The 18,629-nt window shown below is 39.9% G+C and overlaps 1 protein-coding gene across 2 annotated transcripts in view; it reads right to left on the reverse strand.

Moving 5' to 3' along the window:
* The window catches only part of BMPR1B (bone morphogenetic protein receptor type 1B), a 259,184-nt gene that overhangs the window by 33,362 nt on the left and 207,193 nt on the right, over positions 1-18,629 (reverse strand). For both annotated transcript variants that reach the window (XM_052776085.1, XM_052776076.1), the window contains one exon: positions 630-789. In XM_052776085.1, coding sequence (XP_052632045.1) covers positions 630-772 — 143 coding nt within the window. In that variant the 5' untranslated portion in view covers positions 773-789. The remainder of the gene's footprint in view (positions 1-629; positions 790-18,629) is intronic.

The following is an 18,629-nucleotide window of genomic DNA, read 5'->3' on the forward strand; positions in this document are numbered from 1 at the left end:
GCACAGCTGGACATGCCTCTCCCCCAGGGAGGCAGAAGGATCTGAGGAAGCAGGATCCAGCCCGAATGAGAAATTTGTAGTACTCTAAACACAAAACCAAACAGAAGACTATAACTAGAATAAGAAAATACTCAACACTTCACCTCAAGAAAAAGATGACTTTCCTTTTAGCATGGAAGCAGCAAAAAACCCAATGCCTTGAGGACCTACAAAAGATAGCTCAGCTATTGCAAAGACACACACCAAGAAGAGGGTTCTTATCAATTCTGTAGAGAGCGATTATAAATGTATAAGCATTTACTGACATTTTAATATATCTCCATTAAGTCTCCTCCCATTAACTGCATGCACCTTTAAAAGCAAACTTCTACCTTCAGAATATTTCATGTGCAATGAATTAATGCAAGTATTATCAAAAACTGTAAAGAAGTAAACACCCTACCATAAAAATCTAAATACGTAGCTGGTATCTAGGTAAAAATTACCTCCGATTTTTAGACACAATGTATAAACAACTCATTTACATATTACTCCTTAAACAAAAAACTGCGACACCCAGCTTGGGACTGCTGAGCTACCACATACACGTCTTCCCATGTTTCACCGCCAAATATATATATCCCACAAACCTGCAGGTGCTGTTGACTGAGTCCTCAGGACAGTGATGGTGGCACTGACAAGACAGCTTCTTCTGCGGAGGGGCAGGTGCTGTGCTCTCTCCATCTTCTTTTCTGGTCTCCATGTTCAACTTGCCAGAACTTCGCAAGGGCATGTTGTCTAGAAAATTGGCTACAAATGTAAGGGAGAGGAAAAAAGAAAAAGTTCTAGGCTGGATTGCAAGGCTTGGAATGAAAGCTTTAAAGTATTTCTACTCATCAAAATTTGAGAAAGTTATTTGAGCCGAGTGTTCACTACAGAGCGGTTTTCTGTAGAAGCCTCCGAAGTGGTCACTGTGTTTGAGGCTTATTGAGCCTCAGTGGTATTAGATCAAAGGTGCTGATGTTCAAGTTCTGCTGCTGCCAAAGAGATATGTTGTGCTTTTCAGATTGCAGAGTACAGCTTTCCTCCTATTGCATTACACAGGTCAAATCCTTGGTTACACCTGTGTGCTTTCTTTGTCTCTATACTTGGCATGTATCTACATCCACTGAACCCCATAAAAATGAGTGGGATTTATGGTACTCCAGGCAGAGCAGGACACAGGCATACAATTTAACGAAGATTTAACAGAAAGTGATGTTCTTTCAAGTTCAACAGCACTTTCTGTCACTGAATTGCAGAAATACTACTTGGAAAACAAGGAAAAACAGTTCATTTCTATAAAAAAAAAATCTATAAACAAAGTAAAAGGCAAGAATGTGTTTTAGAATGCACAATGCTGAAATATATGGAGGCGATTACTTCTAAAAATATCGGAGTACTGAATCTCCATGGAGCTGGTGGAGTACAGCTAGAGATGTTGGTGATGGGCTAGGAACTGTTTAAGTGACACCCCCGCCCCCCCCTCCCCCAGCTCCACTCATAAATATCAGCTTTCGGTGCTTGTGAATATTTTAAGCCTCAAAGACAAAAATGAGATCAGCATGAAAAGCTTCAACTGGCAGTTTCTCACTTTCCTTTTGCTGCCCTGTAAGAAATCTTACTAAAGGGTCATTTATGAACAGCTCGCTCCAACAGAGTAGTTGAAGAGCAGGCTTGAAATTCTTGATTTACTGTTAAGTCTTTAGAAACAATTGGCATTATTATTATTATTATTTTGATTGGCTCCTGAACTGCTGCTTTGACTCTAATTAAAATCTTCCTCAAACCTTCATCATCAGGACTGATATACTGTGGAGCTGACAGAAAACTGTATCCTTTTCAGCTCCCTACAGAGAGATGGAGGGGGCAAACAGGCAGAGGTGATGGGAACAAGCAGCTACACTTCAGGGCTTGGATGGCAAACAACCACCAAGGCGAGAACAGGCTGAAAGGTCCCGAAGCACCAAAAGGCTGGAGGAAGAGCAGGGCCGTTCAATCAGCCCATGCCCTTCGGAGGACTAACGAAGTCCAGTCTGTGCTCCTGGGTGCCCGGGACCAGGCAGTGCCCTGAGCACAAGCGCGCATGTCATGCCTCCCAGCTGCACACCCCTCCTCTCCTGTGCCAGCTCTGGTAGGAAAGCGCTGCAAATGGGCACGCACCGGCAACAACTGGCAGACAGGCTTTGGTTTTCTGCTGTGTAACAAGAGACATGCAAGCTTGTCCCTAGCAAACTAGGAAAAAGCTGAAACTCGTTAGCTCTGGGAAAAGCGGGGCTTTACACAAAAGAACAGCTCATTTAGAGAAGTGTTAGCTTTTTGAGCGTTATAGCCCTTCCACTCCTTGCGTATTCCTTGCATAAGATGTATATTAATAATACTAAGGTGATATACGTGAAAGACAATAAGACAATCATTCACCATATCAGACTATAACACCTATGAAATGCAAAACTCACGTGGCTTGATCTCTGCTTAGTACCTATGTATTCCACTGAAACCGACTGGATTTTTTTATTAGGTCACCTCTTCCTAAAGTCAAACCAGAAAACTAGTTACAAAACATACACAAACTATGGGCTTGTAACCCTTCTGCCCAGCATCAGGATACTAATTGGATTCATGTCACAACTGGATGTTGAAGTCCCATACTGTTTTGACTAACATTTGGTAAAATTAGAACTAAATGGATTAGTTCACTCGAGATGCACTGTGTATCTGTGTACTCATAGGTATACCTTAAGATGCAGTAGGTTCTTCAGTTAAGGAAAAAATGCACTGTTTGTTTCTCATAATATAATTATGAAACTCTAAAATGCAGCCTGTGTACAACAAATTAGTATCAACAGATGCTTGCTGCCTGGGTCACCGGATTAGAGATTAAGTAAATTCTCTTTCAGTCAGCAATTTTTGTCTGTATTACTTTGTTACCATTGAATGGGGAATATTCAACTATTAATATTCCTGTCAAGGATTTTTAGACTTCAAGATCATGAGGCAACAAAGTGAACTTCTAGCTCATGAGGCAACTGAGTGAAATAGTTTGCTCTGTGTATCATTTCCATGGCTCTTTCTACAACCTATCTACAGATTTAGCAGGGATCTTTCCTCAGCAAGGAGTGCAAAACCAAAAGCATTTTACACCTAGCATAAAAAAAAAAGAAAGGTTTAATTACACATTTGAAAGTGCCTGAAGATGTTAAATTTAGACAACTAAATACCTTCCTCATAATACAGACAACTGTAGGTCATTCCTTTTTTCAACAAATGTATAAGGCAGTCATACTCTAATGCAATCTGTGCCCATCATTTATCAGGGATGTGATCATGAACAGCTTCTGCAGAACTTGCCATAAACAACAACAGCTTACATCCCTAGACCCGGTTGTAGTCTTAAAATAAGACAGGTGGGAGCTGCTGAATTAGAATCAGAAGTCTGAAGTATCATCAAAGCATCACAGGTGGCTATTTACAGATGTAGTTTGGTTTTTAGAAAACTTAGGACAAATAGGCTGGCATTCAGATTTACACTTCCAAGAGTTTGAAGTAGGGATGTAGCCTAGGATTTTGCTTTCAGCTAATGCCTAGGGTAAAAAGCAGTGTAAAATCATTGCAGTTTAGTGCTGAATACATTAAATCAAATAAAATTAAAGGAGATAGGAATAAGATACTTTCAAACAGGCCCTTTTCTATCTTCTAAAAAGAAAAACTCTTTTCATTCCATACTCTTGTTCCTTTTATGCCTTAAATTCCCGGCTGCTAGCTAAAAAGATAGGCAGATCTTTTGCCTCTGAAATTCAGATGTCTCACCCAGCAGATGACCATGGAACATGTAAGAACTCTTCTTCTCCCACTCAGAGTTGAGTTTCAACAAGATCTTTTGACTTCTACGTCTGCTTGACTTCAGAGCAGAAAGATTTTCAGCAGTCCTTTCCCCAAAATGTAACGCATAGGAAGAAACTCACAAGAGCTGTTCAGTGTGGCAACAAGTTCCTCCTGATACCAGGTATGAAATGCACAGTGTAGGATGGTGAACAGACAGTCCTCTTGCATTTGCTCCTGTGCTGTAACAAGCACATGTTGGTCATGAAGCCCTGGCTCTGTCTAGGGATTAGAAGCCCTTTGGGTTTTGAAAGCTCTCCTAAGGAGCCATGTCCAAGTGCCCTGAAAGCAAGGGATTTCAGGCTATTTAAATTTGGCTGCTTCTCTGCTGTAGCCTATTCTGTTGCAGTCTGCTTATGGCCAGCTTCCCATCCCTGATGAACTGAGTGCAGCTTGGGACAACTGCAGAAAAACCGTATGAGAAATAAGGTTATTGTAGTCTGCTGAGAAACTTACTGACTGCATCAGGGAATTAATCAAAACAGTTGAGAGCCTGAAGGTCACCCTTGGACTGGTATACCTTCATCAAATTTAGTTGATTTTCTCAGCTTATCCCTCTTTTCCACTAAAATTCACCAGCATGTACAAAGCACCTTCCACCACAAAGACAGGCAGGTGGCCACCAGGACTTTTATGTCTCCTTGGAGTACTGCTCCTGCGAAATATTTTCCTCTAAGGCCTGAGACCACTCCAAATTGCAATGCGATGGCCTCTGTTACAAATCTCCACCTGAGAACAGGGACTGTGTGCTCAGAAGCAGCATGCTACTGTTGTTTTTTTTCCAAATGTGTTAGTGTGTCTCTCCATGCTTTGCTTCACCTGAGCTCCTTTACTGAAAGGCACGTCTACAAAGATCCTGAAGCCAGGAGAAGGAAAATGAGGAAAATAAAAGTGCTGTAAAATGAAAGCATTACCCTGTATGACCATGAGAATGACTAATGTCTAGTCTAAACCCCTGCTAACCTCCATGCCAACAACTAATCCTTCTTAGAGATATTCTTCCATTTTGCTTCCCATCCCTCCTAGACTTCATGGTAATCTATAAGCACTAAGCTTTTGCATCTAAATACTAACTTTCTTGTGTGGCAAACCATTTCATGGTTTCGCAGTTTGTTTTGCTACCATTTTTTTAAATGACAGAGAAGTGATCACAGATCCCTGCTCCACAATCACGGTGAAGTAACCATCAGGATGAATTACATCCTGGTTTTAAATAATGCTGTTTCATGTTGGCTTGAGAGGTCTGTAGACAGTGTACCTCATACACAGAGGGAAAATCGCCGATTTAAGCTTTGCACTGACTCATGGTGGTGCAAAAAAAATTTGATCTAGAGAGCCCATCTCTTAGTGTACATTCAGTCCTCAAGCTCTCTGCTGTAGCTGCCAATAAGTAGTCCAGTCCCTGCCAACTGTAGCCATAGTTATGTGATTTGGACAGGAATTTCTCCACTAGAAGCTGGATAAAGCCCAATAACTCATTTCACACCAGCCCACAGCCATCAGATGGTAATGACTTTTGGGCACTGCTCTGATTCAACAAGTCCGGTAATGTAGGAGGTGAAAAGCTCTGTATTCTGTTATTCTGTAGTCCAAATCTTAAGCCATCCTGTTCCCAGAGGATGAATAATTAGCAATAGTTATCTTAACAGATTGATTTCTGTGCCACAGCTGCACAATTTATGTGCTGTCTATGCAGTGAAAAAGCAGATCTTCCATGAGCTTGCATGGGTTTGTCACAAGTAAAAGCCAGACTTGCTCCTTCCCAAAACATGCTAAGGGCCACAAACAAGTCTGTTCAGAAAAAAACCATCAGAGTGCTGTGCTCTCTTCTCTTTCTACATAGGGTCTTTGAAGGCTCTGATTAATGCAGTACCATCCATTCGCATTTTCCCAGGCCAATAACAACAACATTTGGCTAGCGATAGCACCCACTGACAGGCAGCAATGCTTACTGCTTCAGAGCAGGTACACACCTCAGAAGCTTTGCACATCATAGAATGGCTGTTTCAACCGCTGCTTTGGACTGGAAATTAAGTACACTCATACAAAAGTGTCTGAACAGTAATTAAAAAAACAAAAACAAAAAACACCCAAACCTCAAAAGAAAATCAGTCAACTTGATAAAACTGTTGGACAGAACTTTTAAACCACAAGGTTACTTCATCTATGCTCTGCACTAGCCTATACAGTTAGTGTGCTTTTCCTCAAATCATACTTTTATTAAAATATGGAACTATCATGCAACACCCTGCTAGAGTTTCCTATGCTATATCATAAACTACAGCCTGATGACTTCCCACCAGGCCAGGGTTATACCATCAACATGATTGTTTTAAGAGAAAGGGAAATAACTAACTGCTAACTCACTGTACTTTACAGTCATCAGATAAAAGAATTTCCATGGGATATTTTTTGGCAAATAGTCAGCAATGAAAACACAGTGCAGTTAAAGAAGTTGAAATAAATTACACCTCTTAACTCAGCCTGATCTACTGTGTAAAATAGTCAAGAGGTAACAGTAAAACACTTTTTATTGGTGACAACCATATAACAGAGAAGGAAAAATGGATCATGACAATTTCCCTTTGCTGGATATTCAAGGCTACCATAAAACCCAAGGAAAGGTCAGATGCCAAGACCTGCATATTTCTGATCCAAACCCACTTTAAACAAAGTCTGGCATAAAAACCACCAGAAAAATGAAAACAACATGTTTTCCTTTTCACTGTGTGACTGTATTGCACTAGTGAGCCCAAACTGAGGTTGGTATCAAATGGTGTTTGAAAATAGCTGTACCCTGACATACATCCACTGTAATAAACTGGCATACTAGACAAATTGTAGCGTTGTTGGGCTTATCAAGTATGATTTGCTTCATTTCCCACCTATGCTGGATTTCCTGTACACCAAAGTACGTAGAACCTACACATTGCTCCTCATCTATGTATTTCAAAATTTGGGGTGGTTTTGCTTCTATTCATGATGTAAATAAATAAGGTTTACAATCTGATGTAATTTTAAACAATCTGTCAAGGTAGTTTTCTTAAAAACTGTTTCTGTCCATATTCATAGAATTGCCACCAAGTGCCAATATAGCTACATGTATACGGCACTATTTCAAAAATTGCTTTTGCATTTGGTTTGAAAAGGATAAGCACCCTTCTCCAAAAAGTCTGTTTAAACCATCTTAATCACACATGACATTATTAGCTAAATTAGTTAAGTTCAGCATGGAATGTAACAAGCTGTGACAAAGCCACTGAGACAAGACCCTTCAAATGAATACTCATACCATACTACTCACAATTTAAAAACACAAAGGCTTCTTTGGTGTCATAGCCCATGGAAAATGCACATGTAATTTGCTGTCCACCATTACATCACAGTTTGATTGAGTGTTACTTTTTAATGGTTTCCTCTCATTTCTGCTATCCACAGTTAATCTGTGACATATTTTTCATTTGGAAAAAAAAGAGAATTGGTTGGCACATTTTTCATAGCATGAGATAGTGTACCAACAGAATAGAAAAAAAGCACAAAAGAAAGGCTTCTTTAAAATTTCCAAAGGAAAGTACATGCAAAGTGTTCTAGCCTGCCAGCTTGGACTCAGTAAAGTCTACCCCTACCCACTGTAATTTCCCATTAATAAAGAATTTCTCCAACTCTGTCGAATCTCTCGCTTAATTCTACCTTCTACAATCCTTTGGTTCCATCTATAAATGTTCCATGGCAAAGAAAAGCTTTTAAAACGTAAGTAAGTTTTTAATATTTGCAAAGATGAATGAAAAGGTATTTCACATAATTCTCATTAAGATATCAACATATTTTCTTTATTTCTAATCTCTTTTCAAGAGCCACATTTTACACAGCACAGGTAAAATGTGTTGGAGCTACCACTATTCTTTTCTGAATTGTGTGTTCTTGTACAATTCAAAATGAACAATCTTTTTGCAAACATTTGTGTAAAAGCAGTACTGTTTGATGCATGTATGAGGCTAACAGGTAATAAAACTTGAACAGTGAGACACTAATATTTCAGGAATACTAAGGTGAGATCCAAGGTCCAATATGAGAATGACTGACTCTTCTGACTTCATCCCCAGAAGGATTTTGAGTCATAACAGAGCATCACATGAAAAAAAACCAGAGGAGATGCAGCTAGATCAGACCTCTTCTGATCTCCCCAAAGCATTAGTATTTAAGGTACCACAAAATAATAAGAAAGGGGTATTTATTTCAAAGGCACACTAGCCTAGCTTTGTGAGACAACATGCAGAAATCTAAGTTTTCCATGGTGGCATTACTTTATAAATTGCTTCGTTTATCAGTTTGGTTCATATTGACTGCCTACATTTACTTTACAGGATAGCTTCAGGTAGAAAATAAGCTACTGAATACGTACATTGTACAAAGGCACATTAAAGGATAGTCTCATGTCTTCATCGAACTTACAATATTCTTTACCGCAGAAAACAAAATCAACTATTTCAGTGAAATTGCTGAAGCAGTTTCTTTGAAAGAGGTTGCTTTTATGTCCATCACTTTTATGTACCTGAGCTTTTTCATCCCTTCCTCAACAGCATCTTGGGAAAATGTCTAGCTAAATGTAATCAAAACTCATGAAACTATGCTGGCTGCAAAACCCCATCTCCTAGCTATGAGCACCACCTGATCAAAACAGGGAATGGAAGCTCAGATAGAAAGATGTGAAACAAGCAGTCTGGATATTAAGCTAAAAACAGCGGAGTCTGTGCCACACTCTTCATTTAGAAACCTTTTATGTAAAGAAAGATAGGAAGATTGCTGTTAACATCCAAAGCTAGTTATTTCTGCTTTTAAGCTGCAAATCCCCACATACACTTGCAGTTCCAAGCAGCAAACTCCCAATGCCACTATCAGGAGAGTATGCAAACATCACTACAAGCAATCTTGAAAACTCCTGAACACTAGCGGGGGGGGGGGGGGGGGGGGGGGGGGAGAAAAATACATACAGGAAGCAATGTAATGTGATACCGTTACTACTAAACTATGCTTTGCTATCTGATCTGTAGGGAAGCATCAAAGATTGCAATGGGCAAGCTGTAGATTTTTACTTATTATCATTTCAGATGATATTTAGATTGATGCATTCAGACAATGGCATTTAAAAGAAACAGCAACAGACAGCTTTGACCCTGTGGCTCTCTTAGATATGTTTAATAAATCATTGTCACTCCTGTTCCCTTTTCCAATGAAAAGAAACCTAAGAGCACCGTGCCAGTAGTCAAGACAAAAATAGTGCCTGGAAGATAAAAATATCAGCTAGCCGTTCTCACCCCAGCATCAAAGACTGCACCTGTATATTAAAATATAATTAGCATGTGCAAATGCCATGCTTGCAGAAGACAGTGCCAACAGTATTCAGAGGAGCCAGTGCCCTTCTAACTGACTGGGTTTAGCTGTTCGTGAGTAGATGTGACATATCCCCAGCTCAGCCTAAAGAGCAATCTACTTCATAAATCACTAACTCCTTTCTCAATCCTACTACATTGAAGTTGTTCCCTCTCACTTCTCATAAGAATAAATTAAACAATGTAGACATTCACAAAAACAAAACTGCCATACAGCTATCTTATGGCATAAGCATGCTATATTTTTAATGGCTTTTTTAAAATTTTATGGCCATACATATACAACTTTCTTTAAATTTGGTTTATTGATTAACTTATCACAAATGCTTCCCAAATCATGGGGATGATGATGCTTCCTACCAACTCCCCTCCCCACTTTTCCTCAAGTGCCTATCTCCCACAAGGACAGATTATTTAGTGTCTGAAAAAAATCACTAGTATATTTTGATAATTTTGCATGGGCAGATGCCATCGGCATCCCTAAATCCCACGTGTTTATGACACACTCAGCAGCTAACTGTTGCTGAATGAAGCGCTGAAGGATCTGTAAGAATTTTTCTTCCTGGAGGCAAATGCCACCCTGCCAGGTCACCAGGCCAAGCAGTGTTTTAAGTAATTGAACAAGTGACAGTATAAATTCTTGCCCTGTTCGGCTGCCAAGGCAGGGACTGAATTGAACTGACTGCTGCTACTGTCGGCCTCACCCCACACGCTGAGCAGGGATTTGAACCGCATGTGTAGAAATCGTAAGCAACGAAGAAGACCTTTGTGTTCGTGCAGGAGGGCCGAGACACAAATCTTATCTTCTGCAAACACGGCTGAGTGCAACAGAAAATGTCATTGACTTACTCACTTTGACAGAAAACAAATAAATCCATTTAAAGAGGGAGGAAAGCATCTCTATTGCAAACCAAAATTAATTGCATGCATGGAACAACAATAATCAATTCTGACCGCAGACATAAGCGCTATGGTTTTCCTGAAGTGTTCGAGCAGCCTAAAAGCATTTCCCTGTCTGAACGCTTCAGAGCATCTGCTAAGCTTGTGTCTGGGCAGGAAGGAGGCACATGTACCCCGCGCCCTACGACACTGCGGACGAACCATCAACCGGTCCCCGCTGGCAGGCTGCCATGCTCACCCACCCGCTCCATTCTCTGGAAGAGAAGGAACCAGCCGCCAGCCCCACTGGGTTTGCTTCCTTCAGTTTTTTCCACTGTCATATGGCTACATCTTCATCAATGCTCTTCATAAAGCACCTCAAAGTCTAAGAAAGAAAAGTGAATTGCAGACACCCTTAAAACTTGTATCCCACATGCTCTTCTTGATGAGTTTTCACGAGCTGTGTGACCGCCTTTCTCTCCTTAGATTTTCCCTAGAGAGTACGAAGCAAGAAACAATTCTGGTCAAATGTAAAACTTCTTTTTTTCAGCACCCAGCCCTATATAAACAGTGATGAAAAGTTTTAGGAAAGAAAGTACATTTGTTTTTATTATTTGGCTATTTTTCCAATTAACTAGTATTTAACATGTATGGAACAGATGCAGCGTTTTAATAAGCATTATTGACATACACATGCATTATATATTGCCAAAGTACCTTTACAATTAGACAAGAAAGGTGTCTATTGCTAAAGCTTAAACCAGTCCCAGCTTTGTAATTCATCCTCAAAATGCAAACCTGGCATCAAAGTTGGTCTATTATTGCCAAACCATTTATTTTTAAAATAAATTTTTAAAAAACCCAAAGATTAATATAAAAGCACATTTCAGGAGAAAAAGAGAAACATCCTTTTAATTCACTGTCAGGCTGAATGCCAATTACCAGGTCTTCTACAAATCGTTTTTTTTTCTCATTCTTCACCAAAAAAGAGAATAGGAAATCTTTTGGTTTACCTGCAGTATTTTCTCCATAAATCTACCACCTCTCTCCTTAAAACTAAACTAACCGAAGTGCACCTGAATGTTTGCAGCAGACCCCTGACACCGTACAAACTCTGACCCACAGTCCAAGCGAATGAAAAGGAAATCTCCACTATGTTCCCCCTGCTCCCTGCAAGAACTGAAGCTCCAAACATGAGACGGCGTGCGTCACGAGCAGCTGGCTCCCCGCTGCCCTGCGGGGCAGCCCCGCATCTCGCCAGCATGCCAACGATGCTGCTTTTTTTTCAGTCACACATTTCCTTCTTTGACCTTTCTGCAAAATCCAATGAACTTCATTGGTTTGGGGTTTTTTTCAGTCTCTTCAGCGTTCTGCTCAAACCAGGCTTTAAAAAAAATTAAAAAGAAAATAAAAGAAAGAAAAAAGTAAAAAAAAGAAAAAGTAATAAAAAAGAAAAATTAAAAAAGAAGAAAAAGGGAAAAAAGAGGCGGGGGGGAAGCACAAGCGCTTTGTGAGCTGAAAAGCTAAGCCTTCTACTTACACTGGGTTTCTGTGGGCTTGCTACATCGCTGCCAGATTCCCCAAAGATGAGAGTCATGTGAGGAGGCAGAGGGCGGCTCGGGGGGCTCTGCTAAGCAAACACAGCACCGTCCGCTGGGCTAATCCTGCACCTGTGGCATGTTATTCGGCAGTAAAGAAATGTAGTCCAGACTGCCTCTGCCTAATACGGCTCAGCTGTTTTTCTCTGTACTCCCTTTGATTGTAAGCTGGCAAACAATATTATTTCAGCCAGGCACAAAGCAATATTCAGGCTACATAGGATATGACAGTAGAAAGGTGGAAGAAAAAAGAAAATCCTGGAATTACAAATAAAATAAAGATTCTGAGCAATACAGAATTTGTAACTATTTCCAGATGGTTGACAGCGGCTTCCAAGGTCAGTATGTGAAACGCACACTAGAGCTGGAGCCTTCTGCTCCCCACCTCCCTTTAAAGTGGGTCTACCTGCGATAAGGAATACATCACAGCGGCCTGGCTCTCATTTAACCAACTCAATACATGTTTTCCGATGAGTGCAATCACGAGAAGGTTTCAATGGTTTTTAGGCTTCCTCTTCTTTATAGGCAAAAAAAAGAATTCTGATAGAGAACAGACTATTAAAAGAGAAGGCATGCAACCAGGAATTTGTGGTTTTTTTTTTTTCAGAGAAAGGGCCACCAAAGAGGTCATGAAACTGCTACCAGGATACATAGGTTTTATCATAGTATGTCACAAAAAAAGATAGGAAACTTGACAAAAACTATATACAAAGAGTAGCAAAATTTGGTCCCGTAATCTAAAGACAGCAAGAATTTCACTCCAAGGTAGAGACATAACAGTTGAGAGTAATTAATTATCCTGATATTTGTCTTACAGGTTGACTAACCACTGTTAAAAATTCCCTGTAATTGTGATCCACACAGATATATAACAAAAGAATATTATTTAAAAAAAAAACCCACCAAGCACAGATGATTATTTCACAACCTTGAAATAATTTAGTTAGCTTGTAACTTTAATGCAAGGAAAAGTAATCTGGTAATTGACATTTATTCCAGATAACATGGTCATTTAATATATCACACCCCCTTCATGTAACACATAACATCTATCATTTTCATGCTAGTATGTTAGGTATGACCTATAGCTACTGTTACTAATCAGCTTTTTCTCTTTCTGATATTAAGCTGTAAATATCAGATGTTGCAGTCAGAACATGCTCACAGTGTTTTGTACTTAAGTGCTTTTCTCAACAAGATGATACTTCGGTTTCTGCTCCATCATTACCTAATCTAATTCCATGTATTGGAAACTGGTAATGAAAATAAGAGATATCTGCACATTCAAAACTATGTATCCAATTTCTTGTTGGAAGGCTTATTGCTGCTGTACTTTACCAATGGGGTTGTTTCCAAATAAATAAGAGCTATATTCCTATGAGAAAATGCTCAAAACTAACTATATGAACTTTCAACTGATTTCGTACAGAAGGGCTGACTCTTCACGATGCTGACTGAAACCAGTATGATTCCTAGTGCAATAACCAAAGACAGGTATCTGGATATTTGACTTGATTTACAGAGGAAAAGGTAAGAAACAAGACTTTATACAACCTCAACATCAAAATAAAAAAGTTGCCTCCAATTTCCTCTTTCAAAAAATTTGCATATATTGTCTTTGCTAATACTTACTTCCTTTTTTGGAGCCTTACGCATGCTTTTTAAAAGCTGTTTGATATTAGCAGAGGCGACAGTTGAATTTTTCCACCTCCATACTGTTTGGTCTGTTCCTGCTGCATCCCTACTTTAGAGAGCTACTGGTACACGCTAACAAGACCATGCATACCCTGTGAAGAAGATACATGGCATGCAATCTTCTGTCAACGCAATGTAACGTGGTCCGGCTAGAAACTGCTTGAACTGCACGGCGGTGCTCCTGGCAGCCATCACGTTCCTCCTCTTCAACTCTCCAAGGGCATCCTGCTTGTTCTACCTTGGATCTCTCGTAGGCAATTCATGGGAACATCCAATAAAAACATCTTCAGAGCTCTAAGTACTGTTTTGAATTTGTTTTCTTTGTATAGTGTGGCCTTTGCACCGGATGTGGTGTTACCCAAACCGTGCTCTGTACCAGCCTGCTGTTCTCCAGCCACTACAAAGCTCAAAACCTACTTTTAAGGTAATGTGAAATCTCAGAAAAACAATAAAAAACATGGAAGCTGAAGCGTAAACAAGACTGATATAAGTTTCTTTAAGTAAGAACAGCTTTCATGTACAGTTCCTTTTACAACCGGTCACCCACCTAAATGTTTACATTTAATTAGCTTTTCAAAACAGTGGACTAGATGGCTGTGGAGACATAGGAATTAGGTACGGAGACTGCTTTGTATACCACTAGCAAAAATTCACCTAAAGCCAGCAAAAACTGGCTGCTGGATTGCCTATTTGAAACCAGAATGTTGTCCTGGCTGAAATTCTTCAAGGGCAATATCCATCTAACACCACCTATATTTGCAATTTCCAATAAATACTCTTCCTGCAAGTTAAATCATCTCAGGTAAAAGATCGTATTGACAAGCTGACAGAAGTAGAGAAGACTATTAATACTTAACGCCATGAGGCATTGTTGCTCCCCATGTTATTTAAATTTCATGGATAAACAAGCAACTTTTGTTTCCAAGGTAATAATAATATAGCATTTCTCATGGGTGGTAAATCTACTGCTTTTTTCTTTCTTTCTCCTCTCTCTTCCTGAAGCATGCACTTAACCCTATTACAAAGGAAAGCCTACCACTCACCATTCAGGAACCAAGCCAAAGGACTTGTCAGGAAAATATAAAGAAGGCATCTTACTTTCATTAATACATTAAAATGTCATAAAAAAAGCCCTAGGACAAAATACAGTAATTGCCAGCTGCCTAATTATTTTCTCATCCTCTTTCAGCCCTCAACACAATGCCTCCGTTAGGCTGCCTGCCAGTGATGTTTGGAACATTAAAAATATCCCCAATTTCTGCAGAGATTTCATGTTGCAAAATGTGCTCTGACGGGCAAAACTGAAGCAAATATAAGAGTGAACTGCTATTATTTCCTTTAAATGATGAGGGAAGCGAGACTACTGTGTGCTGTCACCTCAGCCTCGGGTTTGTATCCATATTCGTAGAAGAACAGTTCAGTGATAGGAGGTTAGAGGTGGCCGAGGACAAATTTTGGTTCCCAATTAACACTACTGAGCCATGAAAGCCTTGTCTACTAGGCGCCACCACATCCAAACTATCCTCCCACTGCACAGGGTCCTTGCTCTCTGCAGAGTTCAGTGTCTCCTGACTTGCTCAACAGTGTAAGCAGAGGGATCATTAGTTATGACTGGTAGAGTCTAGGAGATAATGTTGACTCTTATTTCAGGAACTATTAAGCTATAAACACTGCTCTGAAAGCCATTTATCTGCATTTTAAGATAAACAGAGAAGCTACTCAATTAAGTAGATTGCAAGAAATAAGCTACAGATGCCAAAGTGAGTGACTTTTAAATTCCAAAAAGGAAAATCTGTGCATTTAATAAGCACAATTTTATACCACGAAATTACTGACATGGAAGTTCATAAGCAGCATAGCTTAACCACTCTGCGATGTCTGATAAAGAAATACAAATCAAAGTATAATTACAAAACAGTTAATTCCAAGCGATGTAAATTACATACACTTAAAATTTGCAAGTTACTACCACTGATACCAGTTACGAAGTACAACGTTATGAAGTGGCAATCCTTGTACAGCAGTATTTACATTTTATCTCCACATCACTACAATTTGAAAATGAGATGCTATCCCAGACCTCTGTGAATGAGATAAATGCCAAAGCTGTCATGCCTGAATCTGCACTTGCCAGGGGAGAACATTCTTACTGAGATAAGCCACAGAGTATGAAATTATTTTCTCCAGTGTTGCCAACTAACCACATTTTTTAACTGAATACTATTCATCTATTTGGACATATCTCTATGAGATCTTTAAGATACTGGTTTAATAAAATTAAGAGCAAAAAAACCAACCCCAAACCACTAAAAAGCATACCCACAAAATAGTTTCCACTATCCTTTAGAAAGATGTAAAATACAAGGCATTCTAAGCATGAAGAAAAAGATGGATTTTTTTTTTTTTTTTTGGTCACAAAAATTAAAAACCTGATCTTTCCTTGCACTTCCAGATGCCAGAGCTTTTCAAGCCAGCTCTGAGGTCAGACAGGGGAACATGCAGGTGCACCGCACGTCAGCAGCTGAAAGCTTGCAAGGTTGCGCCGGAATCTGATCTAACCCCCCCTCCACTGCCCACATTCCTGCAGGCATTATAAACGCTCCCTGAAGGAATATTACCCTAATACGGGCTAATTTTCCGCAAACAGCCCCAGCCTCATTAAACCTCTTCTTTATCAGCATTGTTCAAAGCAGTTTTTCTGGTAATATTGAACTCCCTTACGCCCATCTAAAAAGAAAAGAAATTCCTTTTATGTTCTCTCCAGTATCATTTCTCCTATTCAGGTCCACTGGCACTACACAATAGATTCAATAAAAATATTCAGTTTCATCATACAGTAGTAATGTCCTAAAGACTATGACATGGATTAAGAGAGAGAGGTTCTGTTCCCATAAACAAATACAGAGTAAAGAGACCACTCTCCAAACAGGATTTGATAGATTTATATGGGTGACTCTTCTCAGCAAGCAGGCAAGCCCAAGTGAATGAACAGGACAGTATTCCTAAAGCAGGTGTTTTCCTGGACCTGCAATTCTTCATGCTCCTGAAATGGCCTTGCACCCTTCCCTAGACAAATCCTTTTGCCTTCAGTGGGATCACACAGACTCTGTTCTCTTATCATGAATAGCCATTGCCATTAAAATTATTAAAAAATTTGAACATGCTTTCACCTAGCTTTATTGTGGAGCCAAAAAAAGAGCTAGTCTGCATTCAAGCACCCTGCAAAGCAGCATAACATAAAAGTGAGGTTATGACATGCAGAAACCAAAAGTGAATCCTCTTCCCAAAGTGATGACTACCTATATGACCTTACCCGAGATGCTCCATGATGCACCTTGCCCATCTGCAAATCACTGACGCGAACAGTAATGTGCTTTTAAAAGCATTTCTGGTTTGCAGATGAAGAAAATCATTATTGCAGGACAGGCACAAGAATACCATCTGCAGGCATTCCTTCTTCCCCCGCTCCATCCAGATTGTCCTGAATGGACTGAAACTCCAAATACAGCAGAGGATAACAAAATACAGAAAGGAGATGCAGCCAGAGGACATCTGCTTTTCCTAACCACACACTCTAATAACAATCCTGAAATGATAAAACCAGTTGTACCGTACGTTGCTTGTTCTGAGGAAAACAGCAGACCAAACAGTGCTGTATTTTCCAGTGATTCTTTTGCCTGCTGTTCAACATACAAACGCCCAAAAGGGATTGCTAGGAATATGGACACTGGGAAAAGGAAATGCAGGCAAAAGCACTGGGAGAAGGCAAGCCATGCATCCACAGTCTTTGGCCAGTCCAATTCCAGCTGGTAGGGATTTTTTGAAAGAAATATAAATAAATAAATATTTATGTGATTTAAATATTACATATATAAAATACATATTCTATCTAAACAAACAAACAAATAAATAAATAACCCATGAGGGCTCCAAATTGGGGGAAAAAAGAGTTAGTTACACTGAACAAAACACTGTGAAAATAAATTTATTTGAAAACTGAAAATACTGCTACTACTCAATACAATAATGTCAATATAAGTAATGCGAGTATGAAAGCTATGGTCCTCATAGCCACTCTTCACACATGCACAATGAACACAAGACTGTGGTATAACATTTCAATCACATGCATCTCGCTATAAAATAAGGGACTTCTTAAACGACAATTGCTGGTAATGAACAGACTTACAAAACAAGCCAAAGCAATAGCCCTACACAAGAAAGCAGCCGCTCCCCGCTCTGGACAGCGCAGTTACAAACCCTACTGCAGAGAGACACACCGTGCAATACTGTGTAGTGCATGTGCTCTGATGACTGCTTATGCCCTCCTTACCATGCTGAAAAGAAAATTCGAAGTATCATATTTTACAGCGTTTATAAACACAAATAAAACAGTGTTTCCTATAATTTATTCTTCTGTTCTTCAAATCACTTCTCTCTTCTTTCCTGTTTTCCCTCAACCTACTTTCCTCCTTAATGTTTTAAGCATTTACTTTCTTTTTCTCAGTCCTTTTTTTATATTTGTTTCCTTCTTTATGGAGTTTTCGTTTATATAAATGAAGTAAGTTTCTTTCCAAGAATTCATTTTCCCCCCACTTACATTCCCCTGGACCTCCTCTTTCAGTTGCCTTTCTTCTATTCTCTTCTATAACCTGATCCCTCTTCCAGCCCCTCACTCCACCCACTTTCCAATGATGCTTTGACAAGCTCACTGGTATTTTTCCCCTTTCTCTCTCACTTACGTTCTCCCCGCTTCCTGAATGATTTATGTCAAAACCATCTGACCCTGACTCCTTCCTCAGCCTTTATGCATCTGCCCCACTTTCACATACCTTTAAAAGCATGTGCAATATGGACTCCCAATCCCAAACCAGGCACTGCTTGCTCCCAGCTGGTATGTTCCTGTACACCCAGCATGCATGCAATGCAACACGCTCAGTCCTCTACAGGAGGGCAACCTCCACATGTCCTTCCCACTGGTCCTCATGCTCCCCTGGGAAGGGAAGCCCTTCTCCCTTCCCAGGTTTCCCCCGGGAAGCACCCCAAAATGACTGCTGTGGACCAGAGCAAGGGCAAGAGGAGCACCCCTACCCCTGAGGAGAAGGAAAGGCAAACTGGAGACAGGCAACAGCCCTCTGACGTGACTGTTGCTTGCCAAGTTGCTAGC

The sequence above is a fragment of the Harpia harpyja genome, chromosome 2, assembly GCF_026419915.1.
Source record: "Harpia harpyja isolate bHarHar1 chromosome 2, bHarHar1 primary haplotype, whole genome shotgun sequence".
NCBI classification, from domain to species: Eukaryota; Metazoa; Chordata; class Aves; order Accipitriformes; family Accipitridae; genus Harpia; species Harpia harpyja.